We start from the raw sequence: 18,779 nt of genomic DNA, 5'->3' as shown, positions 1-18,779 counted from the left end.
GCGGATGTGGATTTGGACATCGTAATCAGAGAGAAATAATTGATCCAATGGTGTATTTTGTAGTTAAATGCGGACCCTTACTGTCTGTGTAGAATAACCTTGAATGGCCTAGGGGAATTAGAAAAACAACAATTTTGTCAAACTACAAACACTCAGTGGAGGATACAAGTAGTTCCTTCATGTCACATGTGTTTGCAGTCAGTGAGCTGTATTGAAGTGTTTTAAAAAGTGATGTTTAATGTGTGTTTAATGGAACATTACAGTTGCATGTTTGGCAGCAGGATTGTCTGCAGGGTGGAGCTGCTGTTTGCCCGGTTGGCTGTGGTCAGACTGCTGCTGCTAGGCGATCATCATCAGAGGGTGGATTTTGACTGCAATGTCACAGAGCAGAGCTAAAGTCCTTTCAGTTAGCGACGACAGTTAAAGGCCTCAGGAACAATTGTTTTGTTGTCCGTGTGTGTTGTGGGGTTCATCACCTCTAGTCTGTTATTGAATTCTGCCTCAGCAGAAATAAAAGACATATTATAGGCCTTTCCAAATAGGAATCGATTGACGCGTCTAGAGAGGCGAGCTGGTAGGAAGGCAGTCGTGGGCAATCAGACAGGCGGAGCGATCCTCAATCCTCTTTACTTCTCTTAATTTCTCATATATTCACTTGACTTCTTGTCATTTCCCTTCTCTCCTCTTCTTCTTCTGGGGTTTTAATCTGTACTTCAGTGAGTCATTGTTGGATCTGAGCCTTACTTAAATTCTTAAATCTGAGTTTCAGCTCGTGCCCCTGGGCTTTCAGCCAGTAATCCCTCCCTTCTTCTCCTGGCTCTGTCCCCCCTGGTCCCACCCACTCCAGTCCAGTAGAGTGTAGTCCTGGTTTCGCTGGTCTGCTTCATCACCAATAAATGAACTCAGTGACCAACATTACATCACTGCCCCATAGGAAGAATAGAAGGGCTTTTGTCACAATGGGCATTGTTTGACTTTTTTTAAATAAAAAAATAATTCAACATTTCAGTTTGTGTTCAGATTCAACACACAAGATACAGCATGTTAATGAGTGGGCTGTTCATAGGTGTAGGTGGGTGAATTTATATATATATATATTTTAGAAACAGGGGGAAACATGAGGTACTTGGTACCTGCAGTAACCCTAACCCCATTTTGTAGAACCAGAGAGTTGTACCAGCCTTTAATCTATTCCTTAATGTTTGTGTTCACTACATGTTAGCTGACAGAAAAATAACTTTCCAGATTGATTACAGTTTCTTCCCTTTAAACTTGGTTGCAACATTTAGGAATTTAGTAAAAGCCCAAATATACTGTGCATGAAAAGGTTCCATGCTTACAGTGCAGTGAACCTGTGTTCAATTTTGTTCAATCATCCCTAATAATCCAGCATGAACAGCATTTTTGGTGCTCCAGAAGGCTGAAACTGGCAACAGCATTAGGGTTGTTAGCCAATACTGCTATGTTTTGTTTGAGTAGTGTAGCTTCTTCAGGAGTATTCTGGTGTTTTTTGAGCATGTTAGGAATTATGTGAATTTGCTGCATTATCGTAATTGTTTGCGGCCACTTGAGCCGCCAGTTACAGCTTTGTATAAAATTGAATTAAGACTGCTACACCTCACCAGTCCCCATTCATTTATCCTCACGTTTGCAAGTTGCAGAACTAAACAGGAAGTAGTATTGTTAGACTGAAGGAGTTTGCCTTTGAACAGGATGTGGAAGGTGTAGTAATCAGTCATCCTGTAATATAATATCAGAGGAATTCCTCACTTGAAACCCTGCTGGAGGGCGTTCTCTGAATCCATCTCTTAGGTGTGTTTTCTGTCTGCGTTTAGCTGTAATGAGTCTCATAGGTGCAGGAAAACACCCACCCACTCAGACAGCATCATGTCTCCGGGGACCAACCTGAGCCAAACACCTGAACCTGCAGGTGTTACCTGAAGCTGTAGGGACTCTTCCTGCTCTCACTGTCTGCTGACACCATCACATATCATATTTTCATGAAGCGACAATTCCAGGCTGGAAAAACTCCCAACGTAGCTGAATCTCCGCAGAAGGACAAACTGGAGTAAAAGCCTGGTCATCGATATTAGTGACCGCAACCTTTTCAAGCTGACTTCGGTTAATACCATTGAAATTAATTATTTGCTTTTGAAGGCAAAGTAAAGACATCTTAAATTTGGTAAACTCGTGGAATGTACTGATTGTCATGGTTGATTTTGGGCTATATAAATAGAAATTGACTTGGGTTGACTGAAAGCAAATTAAAGCTATGATGATCTTGTTAGCATGCTAATATTGTTAGCTTGAGAGCAAGCATCAGGAACTGCATCACTTACAACAATGAAATTTCACACTTTTTTGAGGGAAAAGAAAGTATTGCTGTGATGCAATAGGTGTTCAAGACACTGGCCGTGTCTACTTTACGGCCACCTTCTCCCAAGTCACCATTTTACAGATGTCCCATTTAAACTCTTCAAGAAACCTAACCCTCCTCTGCCCTAACTTAGAGAACACTATCAGTGTTTCTCCACTGTGACAGGACGTGTGTCATGTTTATGACCAGTCCTCACAGGGGAATACTCTGTAATCAGTGTCTGTAATTACATACATAGGGAGTGTCTCTAAGTTTCCAGTGGTCGTAACCACTGAGCATCTTTTCTGACAAATTTAATTTTGCCTGTTTAAATCAGGCTAAAGCACTTTGTCAAGCTAACACTGTTTAAATCAAGCCAACACAGGGCGAACCATCTATCTATCCTTTTGTCAGAAACTTGCTCACATGATGCACTCAACAAAGGCTCAGTGTGCCATTGACTCCAGCGTAAACGCACACATACTCATGTTTACCTATGTCACATTTGGGACCACACACACACAAAACATACCGTACAACAAACTGCAGCATCAAAGATACTGATGGGAAGATTCAGTGATTGCCTGTCTCTATGGAACACCAGCGGGACTTGAGACTTGTTTAGGTTTTTATTGAAGGATTGAAAGTCAGGTGTGGATTTAAGAAGTCCTGATTACAGCTGGCAGACTGGACTGAAAGGCCTGCATGGTGAAGTGTTTACTGAAGGTGTTTCTGTGTGTGTTCAGGTAGACTGGATGGGATAGTGGTGCATGTACACTTAGACAAGTGTGTGTGTGTTGTGTAAACTGTACATTTGAAAGGTGACCTTTTAAATACAAATACAAAACTGCGTCAAAATAAACTACAGCTGAAGTACTGAGGCAAGTAATCCACCTGGATCCAACATCTCTTTCCAGAAACATTATTCTGGTTACAGCTTTATCTAAATGTCTTACTTTGATGCTGTAAGCGCCACAATTTAAATCCGATTCACCTCGATTGTCTTGGGGTGGAGGCAGAAATCTCAGAGGCAGATATAAACCGATACCGTAGATATAGACAGATACAGTATCTCTAAACCTGTTTCTTGGCCGGGCACATTAACTTCCTGGCAACCTCATGGTCATGACAAGACTCTAGGAAGTGACTGCGTCTGGCCAAAAAATTGTCTGGCCACTTGTAAAACCACCATGTGTCATTTTTTTACACTTTGGTTTTATTACACAAACGAGATATAACATGAGCTTTAGAGGTGCTGGTAGGTGCAGTCACACACCCGGCAGAAACAGCAACATCAGCTCCTTTCAAGGTCTCAGACTAGTAGCATAAAATAGGCAATAAAACAGTTTTATAGCTTATCTTTCATGATTACACATCAGCACTTGAGTGATTTCATATAGTCCAATTATTTATTTAGGTCTTTTTCAGGGAGAGTGTGGAGGGAGTTCAGTGTCCAGTGTTTCATTACTGATGCCACATTTATCTGATTGAGTGAAGAAGAATGACATCCAGCATCCGTAGGTATATGCCACGAGGTCATAACTTTATATTAATTTATGCAGAACCACTGTACAACACTTTATGTTCTGTGTTCATGTGCTGAATTAGCAGCCATGTTTGTCACCGTACTTACTGACTGAGAAAACTGCGGCTGTTTTAACACCCATTTTTTTGTCTGACATATAAGCAAAACGCTTTGCTGTGCCATAAAATAAACTTGAGGCTAAATGGAAGCTGCTCAGTGAGTGACAGGAGGAGGAAGATGGACAGATGTGGTCCTGACAGCTGCTGCCACAAACAGAATTACAATCAACTGGTGAAAAAGCAAACACAGCAAATGTTTTATTTTCAGTGTCACGTCATCCAGAGAATCTTTAAACATTATTGGCATTAATTGTGTGTGAGTGTGTGACAGCACTGTGATGTCCACACATGACACATCTTATCATGGCTTCAGAAACCTATATGCAGTGTATAGACTTTACTTTGACGGGCCGCTCAGGTATGTTAACGGCCGCCAAAGTATACAAGCTCAGACCAGGTAAAGCAACAGTGAACAACACATCCGTCCAGATGTCATTCGGTACCACATTTGTTTGGATTGTTTCGATAGGCTACAACAAGCCTACACAATCTCTGCACCTGCTGCTGTGAAAACGGAAACGTGGAAATCCAAATCTAAAAGACGAGTTCTGTGTCTTTTCGGCGACTTTACAGAACATTCTGCTGATGGAGAATGTCAACAGAGTAGACACACAAACCGTGAGAGAGAAACAGAAAGAGGAAGGACAGACCTGTGTGTCTGCAGAGTGTTTGTGTGAGTGTGAGGAAGAGAGATCTGAAGGGAAAAGCAAGGTGAGCAGATCCGAATAGTGAGTAAACACTAAAACACTGGAACAAGGTAGAGAATGAAGTTAAAATGGTGAAATAAGAAATAACTGACTACAAATATCCCCCGCTGGGAAACACTGCTATATGCCACCTGCAGTACTTCAATAGAAACCAGGATCCCGTAGCATGTAAACACCTTATCCAGGGCTCTGATCATTCTTTGTTTGTGGCGAACGTGGCTGAGATGATGAGAAATCAAGACACACCTGCACACAGACTATCAGAAAACTGCTGCTGTGTTATTGTGTATACGGGCAGGTAAATGACCACGTGTTCCATGTAAGCGTCATATCCCCAAAACCAGGATTAGACTCAAAGCCAGGCTCCTAGAGCGCATGTAAACACACTTAATGGATGGATGGAAATAAGTTTGGAGCCACTGAACTACACAATCTTTACTGACTACCTACGTTTCTACGAGTGCTAAACATATTTATTCATGCCACATTGAACTTTGTTACAGAGGGACTGTTTTATTCCACCACATTTTCTCCCACAACCTGGTCCTACTAACGGCAGTGCGTAATAAGATAGTCCAGTGTCACCCAGTTTTAGAGGAACCACACCCAGACTGCCACAGCTCACTTCACACACATTTAAAGTCACAGTAGAGTAGCTGTTGATCACTCAGTGCTCTCTGTTGTCCTTTTTGTTGATTCTACACAGTTGCACATTTGCATTTCCCTCTGAGTGTTCACGTGCCACCTTCGCAGCTCCCACCATTCAGTTACTGCTACATTACAGTCACTGCTGTTGTTATTATCATCTTGGTCTCCGTGTGTTCAGTGGACAGACTGGTCCAGTACTGTGTTAGCTCGGTGCAGGAGCTGGCTTTGGAGGGCGTGTGAATCCTGCAGCCTAACAGTTTTGTTCCAAAAATGTTTAGTCTATGAAATGTCAAAAATGACACCTTCCCAGAGGCCACAGTCACGTCTTGTTGACTGTCTTGTTTTGTCCGACCACAAATCTGAAACTCACAAATATAATATAAAACAGAGAAAATCAGCAAATCCACTCTTTTTTTTTTGAAGCTTGTACCAGAGAATATTTGGCTTTTGTTCACGAATCATGCTTGAAAAATGGATGCAATGATTAATAAATTATCAAATTAGTGATAAATTAGCCAATAACTTCTGTCTATTGACTAATTGATTGATCTTCTTATCTCTGGAGTTTCTAAAGGTCACAATCAGCTAAATGTTGGCTAGCTGGAAGTAAATCATTGTTGTAAATCAACAACTAATGGTTCCTTGGAGAGATGTTTTGCCTTCACACTGCTCAGATTTAGTTGCCTGGATCATCCCAAGCGTTGACACAGAATTGACTAGATGATTAATGTATTAATTAGTAAATATGATGATGGTCTGTGTGTCTGCAGGTTATGACTTCGCAGAGGTCCTGCGTTGGTTCGGGGAACGGGTGGACCGGATCATTCTGCTGTTTGACGCTCACAAACTGGACATCTCGGACGAGTTCTCCGAGGCCATCAAAGCCTTAAAAGGACAAGACGACAAGATCCGAGTCGTCCTCAACAAGGCCGACCAGGTGGGGCGAGAGTCCGTTAGAAAGATAAAATAATTCCTGTCGTGAGTATTAAACCTGTTCTCACCTGTCTAACTTCCTCCTCCTCCTTTTTACCTGCGCTGTCAGGTGGACACGCAGCAGCTGATGCGAGTGTACGGCGCCCTCATGTGGTCACTGGGGAAGGTGATCAACACACCGGAGGTGGTGAGAGTTTATCTTGGTTCCTTCTGGGCCAAACCCCTGCAGAACACGGAGAACAGGTCAGATATTATTCATTCATTCATTCACTTATTAATTCAAACCCCTGCAGAACACGGAGAACAGGTCAGATATTATTCATTCATTCACTTATTAATTCAAACCCCTGCAGAACACGGAGAACAGGTCAGATATTATTCATTCATTCATTCACTTATTAATTCAAACCCCTGCAGAACACGGAGAACAGGTCAGATATTATTCATTCATTCACTTATTAATTCAAACCCCTGCAGAACACGGAGAACAGGTCAGATATTATTCATTCATTCATTCACTTATTAATTCAAACCCCTGCAGAACACTAAGAACAGGTCAGATATTATTCATTCATTCATTCACTTATTAATTCAAACCCCTGCAGAACACTTAGAACAGGTCAGATATTATTCATTCATTCATTCATTCATTCACTTATTAATTCAAACCCCTGCAGAACACTAAGAACAGGTCAGATATTATTCATTCATTCATTCACTTATTAATTCAAACCCCTGCAGAACACGGAGAACAGGTCAGATATTATTCATTCATTCATTCACTTATTAATTCAAACCCCTGCAGAACACTAAGAACAGGTCAGATATTATTCATTCATTCATTCACTTGTTAATTCAAACCCCTGCAGAACACGGAGAACAGGTCAGATATTATTCATTCATTCATTCACTTATTAATTCAAACCCCTGCAGAACACTAAGAACAGGTCAGATATTATTCATTCATTCATTCATTCACTTATTAATTAAAACCCCTGCAGAACACTAAGAACAGGTCAGATATTATTCATTCATTCATTCACTTATTAATTAAAACCCCTGCAGAACACGGAGAACAGGTCAGATATTATTCATTCATTCATTCACTTGTTAATTCAAACCCCTGCAGAACACGGAGAACAGGTCAGATATATTTCATTCAGTCTTTCATTAGTTTATTAGTTCTTTATTAATTAATTCTTTCATGTTGTAGGTTTGTTCTTCCTATAGCCTGTGTTTGATTCATTCATTCATCCATCCGTCCTCTTCCTCCTCAGGCGTTTATTTGAGGCGGAGTCTCAGGACCTCTTCAAGGACATCCAGAGTCTTCCGAGAAACGCAGCGCTCCGTAAACTGAACGACCTCATCAAGAGAGCGAGGCTGGCCAAAGTGAGTTAACACAGAGGCCTTCTGGTTTAAACCTGCTGGAGTTTTCTTTGGTCCTGGAATGTTTGGGAATATCCTGGAATGCTTGGTTGTGTATCCCAGACCCTGAAGTGTTTAGCCTAGCTTATCACAAAGACTGGAAGTAAAGGGAAACTGTTAGCCTAGCCTAATCCAGCTGATCTGACTGGTGTTGTTTGTTGTCAGGGTTACTACTACTACATTAACTACTGAGTGACTTATATTGAAGAGGAAAAAGGCAGGAATCAAAAGAAGGTTATGACTTATCAGAATTAAAAAAGCAGAAGTGAGACTAAATTTAAAGATGCAGCAGAAAATGAACCCTGACTTTGACTCAGAGACGAATCGTCGCTGCATCCAAACTGATCCTGGAGCTTTGTTTAAACATTGATTTTGGTTTAGGGAGTGTTTTTCTGCAGTTTTCTGTTCCTGTTTAGACTTTCTGAGGAGGGAAGGAAGCGTCATGTAGTAAATCAGAAGAAACGTTCTGTTCCTCCATCAGTCTGTGTCAGTGTTGAGTTTAGAAGTTCAGGAGGTAAATCTTTCTGTTTCTTTCCTGCAGAAAGCGACTTCCTTCAGGAAAAAGCTCTTTCTTTCACGTTTCTGTTCATACAGACATCAGGAGTGATGATTGTTTTCATCTGTTACCTCACCTCCTTACTTCCTTCAGTTATGTTACACACTTGCCCTTTTCCACTTCCTTTACCTCCTTTACTTCTGTTAACTTCCTTAAACTCCATCTGTTCCTTCTCTCCACTTATTTCACCTCCCTCACTTCCTTTCCTTCTTTCACATTCTTCATTTGCTTTACATTATTTACCTCCCTCACTTCCTTCATTCCTTAAATCCCTCTCCCTACACTGCATCTTCTTTATGTTCTTTAACAAGTTCATGTACTTTACTTCCTTCTCTCACTTCACCTGTTCTTCTTTTTCCTGCTCCGCCTTTACTTTACTGCACCTTCTCAGCATCCTTTAGTTTACTAATTTAATTTACCGCTCCGGAGAAATAGTTTGAGACTTTGAAGTCTTCGAGTTCCTGCTGTGTTGTTGTTGTTGTTGTTGTCGGCGTAGACTGGAACAGATTGAACAATGCATGTGGGAGGAAATAGTTAATTAATCAGCTGTGCATCACTTTCTTTACTGTACTCATCCGACTTTTTTATTAGGTTTCTCACTATCGTAAGCATCTACGGCACATGCGCAGCAAAAATCTCCATCTCAAAGCAACATTATGTAGTAATTGTATCTTAAAATAAAAGCCTCAAGATCATTTTGATGGCACACTTGACTTGTAATAGAGATAATAGCGTCTCTGTCATTGCCACTCCGGGCCGGGGCGCCAAGTATTGGTGATATATAACATTGGAATCCCAGGCAGGACATTTATTGCTTTAAGGCACCAACACAACTTTTCTGCAGGTGAGCTATTAGTAGAAGCAAAAAGCCGCCCCAATGTGCAGGACAGACACCAAGCTGGCCTTCTTGCTGTTGGACTAGTCAGTAAAACCTTATTAGCTGGCTCGCTGTATCTTGTTTTGTTGCGCTTGATGTTTTGCTGTTTGCAAAGTTGTAGACTCGAGCGAAACCAGCCACAAGTTTCACAGACAGAGGTTTATCCACTAGCTATAAATCTCAAGTTGATGTTGGCAAATTCATTAGATCAGGACAACAGTAACATTACTGTAAGTGCTCTTGCATCAGTTGCTGTCTAGCTTTGTTGGCTAGCTTGCCACCCAAGTTTCAAGCAACATGATGCTGCTGCTGCTGGCATGATGCTGGCCAGAGCTTGTTGAATGTGCAACATAACTGGGCTCAACACCCTCTATAGACATTAATTTAGCAAATGGCCGAAGCGAAGAAGAGAAAAAGAGAGTGATCGTGCAAGAGAATCCCGGACGTTGGTGAGACCTTTGTGAAATAAAATGCTTCAAGAGGAGCCGGCCTTGTTTCTGTTGGACTACAAAACTATCATGTTTTTGTTTATAGATACTGAAATCATTTCTAGAAAATTCCTGAAAATGGGAAAACAAAGAAGTTTGTATGCATTTTTTTAATCGTAAATGTTTAGGCTCACACGCACATACACACGTGACATTACCCATCTTTTCCAGCTGCTGATTATCATTATTGCACTTTCATTTCTTAACAGTTTCTGTCAGTTGATCTCTCATCTCTCAAAGAGGACTTTTCAGGAACTGAAACTGTGTTTTCACCCTGCCGGTGTAACTGTGGTTCCTCCTGTGATTAATGATGCATGCAGAGCTTTGGATATCTTAAAATTAATACGTCTATTAATATGAGTATTGGTGCCTCTGTTGGGATAGAGTGATCAGCTGTTTGTTATTTTAAGAATAAAGTCTAAACATTTTGGGAAAATTGTTTATTTTATGTTGTAGTAAAGAGCAGTCAGTCAGGAGCCTAAAGGTCGCAGAGACGTGGAGCATCCGAGGTTTCACAAATCAGCTCCTCACAATTTATGATGTCTGAGTGGTAAAACTGGATGAGTTTTATAGCAGCACGTTAGGGAGTACATAACATAACACGTACCAGTCGTAGTTGGTTCTGCTCTTGTGTCCTGTGTTCTCTACTTGCTTTGTGTGGATGAGTTCCTGCACCTCAGTGTTGGGCTCTGGTGCAGGTTTTGGGTTTAATTCTACTTCCAAGTGTTAGTGAATGTGTGAGAGAAGATGTGTGTTGTGTGATTTTTAACATGAATTCAGAAGATTAACTGCTGTAAAATCCATCTGCTGATGGAAAACTGTGACGGAGTTGATCGTATATTTATTTATGCAAAATCATTTGGTACAAATGAGTCAGCAGGTGATTTCTTCTAAAACATCAGAAAGTAAAAAGATGCTTAAACAGTTTGCTGTGTTTTTTATATCAGGTCCCATTACAAAGTGAGTGAATATCAATAAAGTCAGGTTCAATAGCAGCATCAAGGTCAAGGTTGTTTTTATTGTCTCCAAAAGGAGGAAACCATCGTGGACATAACAATAAATATGTTTGATTTAATTTGTTTGCATCACAAGAATTAGTACTTAATTTTTATTAAGATATTAATTTTGTCGAGGAAAACGGACTGAAAAAAGATTTTACTTAATTTTACTTTACTTTATTTGTTGAAAAAATCCACTGATTGGCAAGTGTTTGTGATGTTCTGACCATAAAGAAAAGTCTAAAACCACAAAGAAATAATGATTTGACATTTATCCTGATAATTATCAATATCGAATGATAAAAACTTTTAACGTGGTAACATTTTTGGCCATATCGCTCAGCCCTAAGTGAGAGTGAACATGAACCCAAAACAGAACTAAAAGACAATTTATTTTAAATTAGTCAGGATCCAAAGAACTTAAATTTTGTCTAACTCAGTCTTGCTGACAGACTGACATCATCAGTTCCCTTCATCTTTCTGCACCCCTATTTTTATTGCATTGATTTAGCTTGATTTCCTTCTTTGCACAGTCCCACAGTTTTGTTTTGGTTTGTGTGTTTTCTACCTAAACTTTATATACAGTTATGAAATGTTGTTAAATTCTCCATCATTTCACGTCGTATTCTGACAGTTTGGTTGTAAATTTTGGTCTCCCGAACTCTGAATTGTCCTTCGTTGGACGAATCTCGCAGGGAAATGTAGGATCTGGAATTAACCACATTTCTCTCACGATGGCCAAAATTTCTCATTGTGGCGGGGTTAGCACCGCATTGAGGAGTAAGCTGTAATAAATTGTTGCTGTAAGTTTGAGCTCTGCTAAATGACTTTTGGAAACCAATGACAAGACATCTTGTTTTTAGGATTCATGTTCGCCTGTCGACACGTCTGACGATCTGCTCAACTAGTAGTTTTGTTCTTCCTCCCTCTATTAACGATTGATGGCTGTTTGCTCAAAAATGTAATGACCTCACTCCGTCCTTTTTAAACCCCCTCCCTCTCTTCCTTCCTTCCACCTCCCACAATGCTTTGGTCCACTATGAAGGATTGACGGCTCCCTACCCTCCTACATTCCTTCCCCCGTCCTCTTCCTCATCCTCATCCATCTGCGGCAGTGTAGTTTACCACCTGACACGGCGCCGGTCCGTCTCCTGTTTTTCCGTTTCACTTTTACAACTCCTTCATGCATCCAGTCTTCCAGTTACATTTATTTTAAAACAAGAGCGGACATCTGTTATTTGTTTATTGTTTGGTCTCTGTTGTTGTGGTCCGTTTATACCCATTTTTAGCACATTTCCACAGAAGAACATTTCCTTTAGCAATAACTAAACTAAACTATCATTGAGATATGTGTTTATGATGAGGAGGATCTTTCCTCTGTGTGTGGAAACCTCTTTCTGCCAGAATAAAATGTTTGTTGTTTTTAAGAATAATATTAATTTATTATGAAGGTAAAAGATATTAGTTCAGAATTATGACAATTTAAGCCAAATTTATGAGATTCAAAGTCGTATTTTGACTAAGTAAATAATAGGATATTTAAAGTCAAAATATTTACTTTAAATTTGAACTTTTTGAAGCCAAACTCATGGGGAAGAAAGTGATTTAACGTGTGCTCACCTGTCCTCTGTCTCTCTCTCTCTGATAACCTTAGTCTTCAGCGGCCTTCCTGTCTGTGATTGAGGAAACTGTTAAATAAACAGTGTTGTTGTTGAACGAAGCTCAGCCGAGGTCTGACTGCAGGGGGCTCAGAGTGTGTGTGTAGCCTTCCACTTCGAGGAACTGTTGCGTTTTAAGGTTTTGATGAAAACAAGGAAATGAGTTAAACAATTAGACGATTATCAAAATTGTTTTGACTTTTCTGTCGTTGTTTCAGCAACTTTCTCTAAATGTGGGACTGTTCCTTTAACCACCAGCTGATTTAAGACAATATTTTCACAATGTGTTAATGTCCTTTTTACAAGTTTAAAGGCATCACCTAACGTCTCCTGCTGCTCCTGCAGGTGCACGCTTACATCATCAGCTACCTGAAGAGGGAGATGCCGTCTCTGTTCGGACGGGAGAAGAAGAAGGAGGAGCTGATCATGAGGCTGCCGGAGATCTACACCATCTTGCAGAGAGAGCATCACATCAGCCCCGGAGACTTCCCCAACGTCACCAAGATGCAGGTAAACAAACAAACAGAAAGTGACGTCAGACCTGCAAAATAAGAATCACGTTTTAGTTTTTTGTTTAATTCTTAGGGACAAAAACATCATGCAGATAAATCATTATCCAGTGGTTGAAAAAGTACAAAGATCTTAGTTAAAGGCAGAATGAGAGGGATTTTCCTAAAAAAAAAAACACTATGTAGAGACTCACACATTGAGCCATACTAATTATGCATTTAGTAATACCACAACTTAAAAATACTATGCTAGCACTACTATGGATAGCACTGTGGCCTCACAGCAAGAAGGTCGTGGGTTCAAACCCCGGACGTCCCGGTCTTTCTGTGTGGAGTTTGCATGTTCTGCGTGGGTTTCCTCCAGGTGATAAACATCTGTAGTTGGTCTCCGGGTGCTGCACAGCAGCTGCCCACTGCTCCCTTGAGGGATGGGTTAAATGCAGAGAATGTTTCACCGTGTGTATGTTACAATAAAAGTATCTTCTTCTTATAGGAGCTTTTAAAGTCAGATTCACTTAACTCTTTCTGCACAAACATGATGTAAATTGCTTGTTTTATGAATGCTTCATATTGATGATGAGGTGAACTCATGGCCACGGGAAGCAGAGTGCTGAGGGGGCTGTAGCACCCCCTATAACCAGGCATAATATAAACCATCAGACAAACTTATAATTACTTTTTTCTTGTTTATTTGACAGGGACAAATGCATGAGACATTGCTTAATAAAGTATACAAAGTAGATGCCATGCATATGGGTTTCTAGCCATGACTAATTTGCAACCCCTGTCTCCTTGTTTACCGGGATTTATATTGGTAGTGCATTAGTATATGCACCCCAGCTCTGGCTGACTTCCAGAGTTAGTAGTTGTTAGGACCACTTAGGACTAATTAGGGACTACTAATTACTACTGTTACTTAAGTAAAAGATTGGAGTACTTCTTCCACCACTGGATCTCACAGAGGCAAGAATGGAGGTCTTTGATTTTGAAACGGTTTAATGTCACTTTTGTCCGGGTGAAGAGGAACACATTGTGAGAACAAACTGATCTTAAGATGACAGTAAACACATTTTTTAACCGCGAGGTTCACTGATGTCAGAGATGTTTGTAAAAGGATCTGCGCACTGGTGGAACACACATTTGCAGCTGGTCTGTTAGGCCTGCAGAGATGCTGCACTGCAGGTGTGTGTGTGTGTGTGTGTGTGTGTGTGTGTGTGTTCGCTTCCCATCTACACTTGTATTTATTGGATCATTGGTGAAAGAGGATGTTTCAGATTTTTCAGTTCCCTGGTGAGATGTGTACTCTCACAGGGACACGTGTTGTGTAGTATCTGGATCCTCCTGCAGGCTCTGTGTTCTTGTTCAGAGGTCAGAGGTCGGTGGAGGACTGTGTCCAGCTGCAGAAAGCAGGAGGTTTAATTCTCAGCTCTGCTCAGTCTCATCATGTGACAGGTTAATGTTTCAGCCAATCAGCTTTGTTCGCTGTGAAGTGAACAACCTGTAGGACAATTTTTTAGTCTTTTCCTTGTCTGATTTGTCTTTGGTTTTTATCGCCCCCTGTCAGCAGCCAATAGGAACTGCAATAAGCAACCTTCTCACGTTACAAAGACAAACAAAAACACAAGAAGAAATCCAACAAAACAAGTGACATATCAGAACACTAGAATAATAAAACTGATTTAGTTCATTAGTTTTAAGAGGCCTTTTTGGACTTTTTTCCTTAAAATACAAAAGAATAACGTAAGCTATTAAAATAAGAGTCACATATTTTAACTGATGAAGTTCAATAATATGTTGTTGTACTCAAATGCCTCAGTGTTTGGATCAGGTGTAAAATGCTATCCAAACCCAACATAGTTATTAGTCTAAATGTTGGACAATTGTGATTTTAAGGTTTGTGTCTCTTCTCCTGCAGGACATGCTGCAGCACTACGACTTCAGTAAGTTCCCATCTCTTAAGATAAAGCTGATTGAGTCGGTGGATAAGATGTTGGCCACAAAGATCGCAGGTCTGATGGCGATGATTCGTGATGAGGAGTCCAAGCTGCCTCCAGCCATGGTGTCGGGCGGTGCCTTCGAGGGTTCCCAGGACGGGCCCTTCGGTCAGGGCTACGGCGAGGGAATCAGCGCCGGGGCTGACGCCGAGGACTGGATTGTCAGCCGTGAGAAGCACCGTTATGACGAGATCTTCTACATGCTGATGCCCATCAACGGGAAGATCACCGGAGTCAACGCCAAGAAGGAGATGATGAACTCGCGGCTGCCGAATACCGTGCTGGGGAAAATTTGGAAGCTGGCCGACTGCGACCGGGACGGCATGCTGGACGACGAGGAGTTCGCCCTCGCCCAGCACCTCATCAAGATCAAACTGGAAGGCTACGAGCTGCCCAACGAGCTGCCCGACCACCTAGTGCCCCCGTCCCACCGCAAAAACCCCACCGCAGAAGCCCTGTACAACCACAGCGAGGACTAGAGCGCTAACAGGGCGCACAGCTCGCCACCAAAGAGACTGGTTGAGCTGAGAAGAAGTCCAAATATTGCTGATGATGTTCAGACTAACCAATCAGCAGCGTGACCGCTACAGAAGGTCAAAATTTTGGATTTACACACAGAGGAGTTCCCCAAGATGATCTCCAACCACCGCTTACTCAACCTGCTAATCACACGCTTAAATAACCCGCCAGTAGACCAACAAACTGACTGAGGATGTCAAAATATTATGCTGTTATTTTATATATATTGTCAAATTCAGCTGATTTCAAGGCAAGAAAGAAAGAAAATTTGTTGGCTTTATATTTTACTAATTCTGTTTTTTGAAGAAGTATCATATTTAACCAACTTCCTGCCTTAATTTCTCTTCCTTCATGTAGTAACACATGAGCAGTCTGGGAAAAAAAAGATCACCTACAATATATTGACTTGCTGTAACTTGCTTGTAGCACAAATACTGATGTGGAAACAGATTAACAAACACAGACTGTTAAACAAAACACTTGGTTTAACAGTCTGTGTTCTGATGAATAAACGGTTCAAGGTGGAAAAGATAATTTAAGGAGCGCTCGGTCAAGATGCGCTCATGGGAACATATAAATTACTTTTAGTTGAAAATTTTAATGTGGGCACATACAGAAATCCATCACCACAAAATGTTCCTGAGTTTCCAGTATTTTCTCTCTTTTTCTTTTTCATTTATATTTACTGAGGAGATTCAGTTTTTCTTTTCACAAAATCTGTCAGACCTGCCATTACTTTCACGATAAAGCTAATATATTAATTTTAAAAAATCTTTGAATAATTTACCCTCTAAAATGTTAAGAAAAATAACAACAGTCCACACAGAATTGTTCTCTAGTTGTAACCAGCAAATTCAGAATTAGTTATTAGAATTGTTGTTTTTTATTTTAAGTTGGTGGACTGACTGTTTCACTGTGTTTCTGAGTGAAACTCTTCACAATCCTGAATCACAACAGTCATAACAACTGTTACTGAAGACAAAACAGTGTTAAGATGTTAAATATATCACTTGAAGGTAATGTAAAAGGCACCGAGGAACAAAAATCCAAAAATCACCAAATTAGGCTCAACAAGTCTTAATATGACACGTTCCAGAGTGGTCTGTACGTCCATGTTTTAGAGCGGGAAGCTGTTTCTTACAGTCGTCTCCACGTGACAGACGAGTGCAGAATAAGTCCCAGAACCAGGACATAAGTGTACAGGTTCTTAAGAGGTCAAAGGTTATGTTTTAACAGCACACAGTCAGGACAAGATGACAGTGGAAATGGCAGCTCGCCGTTAACTCATCCTCCGGGACGGACGCCGTCCTGAAACGTCAGTCGACAGTTTCCTCGCATTGTAAAGAGCAGCAGAGAGGAGGAGAGCCGGTGACCTTTGACCCCTGCTGACTGCATACTTTCCCTCTTATGGGAACTATGTAAACAGCATGTTAAAGCGAGAAAAAAATTAAGAAATGAGTCAGATTTAGAAGTTACCTTTGCACGTTTTCCCATCCGTGCCTATTTGTTTCAGAGCCTTTCAATACAAAAATGTGCTGTTTTGAGGTTGAGTTTGGTGAAAACACTTTTGCAGCAGTGCCTTTTCAGTTCAGCACACCTCAGTTAGACGCGTTTTGATGCCCTCTGTTTCTATGACAGGACTGTAATCATCTTTGAGGATTCAGCAGCTGGGCGGCTTCTAGTGCCTTTAACACGCAAAGAAATACAAAGATCTAAGGTTATAGCATCGTGCACTGCCTCTGTAAAGCCATCAGCCATATCTGTCTCTGATTTTAGGGTCCAATTTTAGTGAATGAAGGAAAACTGTGTGGTGGTTTCAGGAGCCTCGACAAAGCGGGAAAATTCTGTTGTTGATGTTTTCTGTGTGTAAAGATGCGTCTCTCAGTCAAACTGTACATTCAATGAAAAGTTCTGATTTAATCATTTATCAGAATGTAAAGGTTTTTATTTTTGTGATTTTGATGTATTTTGTATTCTTGTTGTTTAAATGTGTTTCGCGTCAACAGTCCTGTTACTCTGTTCTTATGATGTCGTCCTGTTCGCAGCCATGGAGACTAATAAAGTTTATTCAATACATGTCACTTAACATGCGCTGGTGGTTAGTTAAGTTTGTATTTTCATTCTAGTTTTCCTCCACAACAATTCAAATGGAAAATATTATTCTATATACTTTAATTACATTTAGTGAACAGATAGTTACTGGTCACTTTTTAGATCCAGATTTTACATTAAAAATATGAAATAATCTCATAAAATACGATGTTTTGCTTTTATCATTATTATTATCAGTATCATGTTTGTGTGTTTACCACAGAGCTAGAATCAGGCTATGGTTAGCTTAGCTTAGCATAAAGAGTGAAAGCAGGTGGAAACAGTTAGCCTGGCTCTGACCAAAGTTCAAAAATACACCTACCAACACCTCTAAAGCTCACTGATTAACACGTTTTATCAGATTTGTTTAAATTGCACACAAACAGAAATGTAAATGTATAAATCACAGTTTATAGTTTTTGGAGAAGTTCCGTGCTGGAACTATTTCTTGACAAACATTACTGTATACTTTTGTGCAGTAGCCTGTTTTGCCAGATACAGTCTGTGAGTACAGGTTTATGTATTTCCTGGATATTGTACTAGAAGAAGGAAAACCATGTGGTACCTACTGCTTCACAAACAGAAAACACAAACAAGAAAGACACATTTTTATCTGTATGTAAGGATGTCACTAACAACTAGAATACAGCTTTAATATCAATGTTATGCCATTTGCGGTGTATTCAGACAAGTATTAATACCACAACACACTCTGACTATTACTTATAGATGTATAGCCTGTAGATTATCTATGTGAGGAAATAGTAAAAAAAAAATATCAGTATTGTATCTGATGTTTCTGGATTAATATTCCTGCTGCATTAATGTGTTGCATTTTACTGCTGTAGATTTTAGGCACATTTTAACTACATTATGTCCTGCTGGGTAGTTTAATATACAGCAATGCATCATAAAGGAGTGTTTTTTACTGGACAGGAAGGGAATGAAAATGTATAATCTGAAAAGCAAAGTAACTAAAGCTCTCAGAAAAATGTAGAGGAATAAAAAGTATAAACATGTTAAAAAAGAATTCTTGAGGCGCTCTGTAAATATGTGACGTACCTGATGTAACTTGAAACGGTCTAAAGGTTTTAAAGGGTCGGATCACCCAAATGACTCCCAGTTAAACTCCTAAACAGGGATGCAGAAAGTAGTTCCACTGAAAACTGTGTCCAGTGTGATTTAAAGACAAACAGTGGTTGTTGCATAATGTCCTGTTCCACGGTAGAGCTGCAGTCAGGTTGTGTTGGCAGGATGAAGGATGGCCGTGTGGCATTAATCATAATCCTGAGAGGAAACACACACACTCACACTTTGGTTTTATTGTATTTTGAACGGTTTCCTCTTTCCTTTCCTCTCCAGCTTTGTATTTTTTT

At 40.4% G+C, this 18,779-nt stretch overlaps 1 protein-coding gene across 1 annotated transcript in view; it reads left to right on the top strand.

Annotated features, from left to right (window-relative positions):
- The window catches only part of ehd4 (EH-domain containing 4), a 41,820-nt gene extending 24,422 nt beyond the window's left edge, over positions 1–17,398 (top strand). Inside the window, exons 4-8 of the mRNA XM_046062039.1 lie at positions 6,126–6,292; positions 6,398–6,531; positions 7,566–7,677; positions 12,636–12,800; positions 14,715–17,398. Of these exons, the coding sequence (XP_045917995.1) occupies positions 6,126–6,292; positions 6,398–6,531; positions 7,566–7,677; positions 12,636–12,800; positions 14,715–15,272 (1,136 nt within the window). The 3' untranslated portion in view covers positions 15,273–17,398. The remainder of the gene's footprint in view (positions 1–6,125; positions 6,293–6,397; positions 6,532–7,565; positions 7,678–12,635; positions 12,801–14,714) is intronic.
- The last annotated feature ends 1,381 nt before the right edge of the window (positions 17,399–18,779 follow it).

This window comes from Micropterus dolomieu, linkage group LG11 (genome assembly GCF_021292245.1).
Source record: "Micropterus dolomieu isolate WLL.071019.BEF.003 ecotype Adirondacks linkage group LG11, ASM2129224v1, whole genome shotgun sequence".
NCBI lineage: Eukaryota > Metazoa > Chordata > Actinopteri > Centrarchiformes > Centrarchidae > Micropterus > Micropterus dolomieu.
The sequence above is the reverse complement of the archived record's forward strand: the minus strand, read 5'-3'. Positions and strand labels throughout refer to the sequence as shown.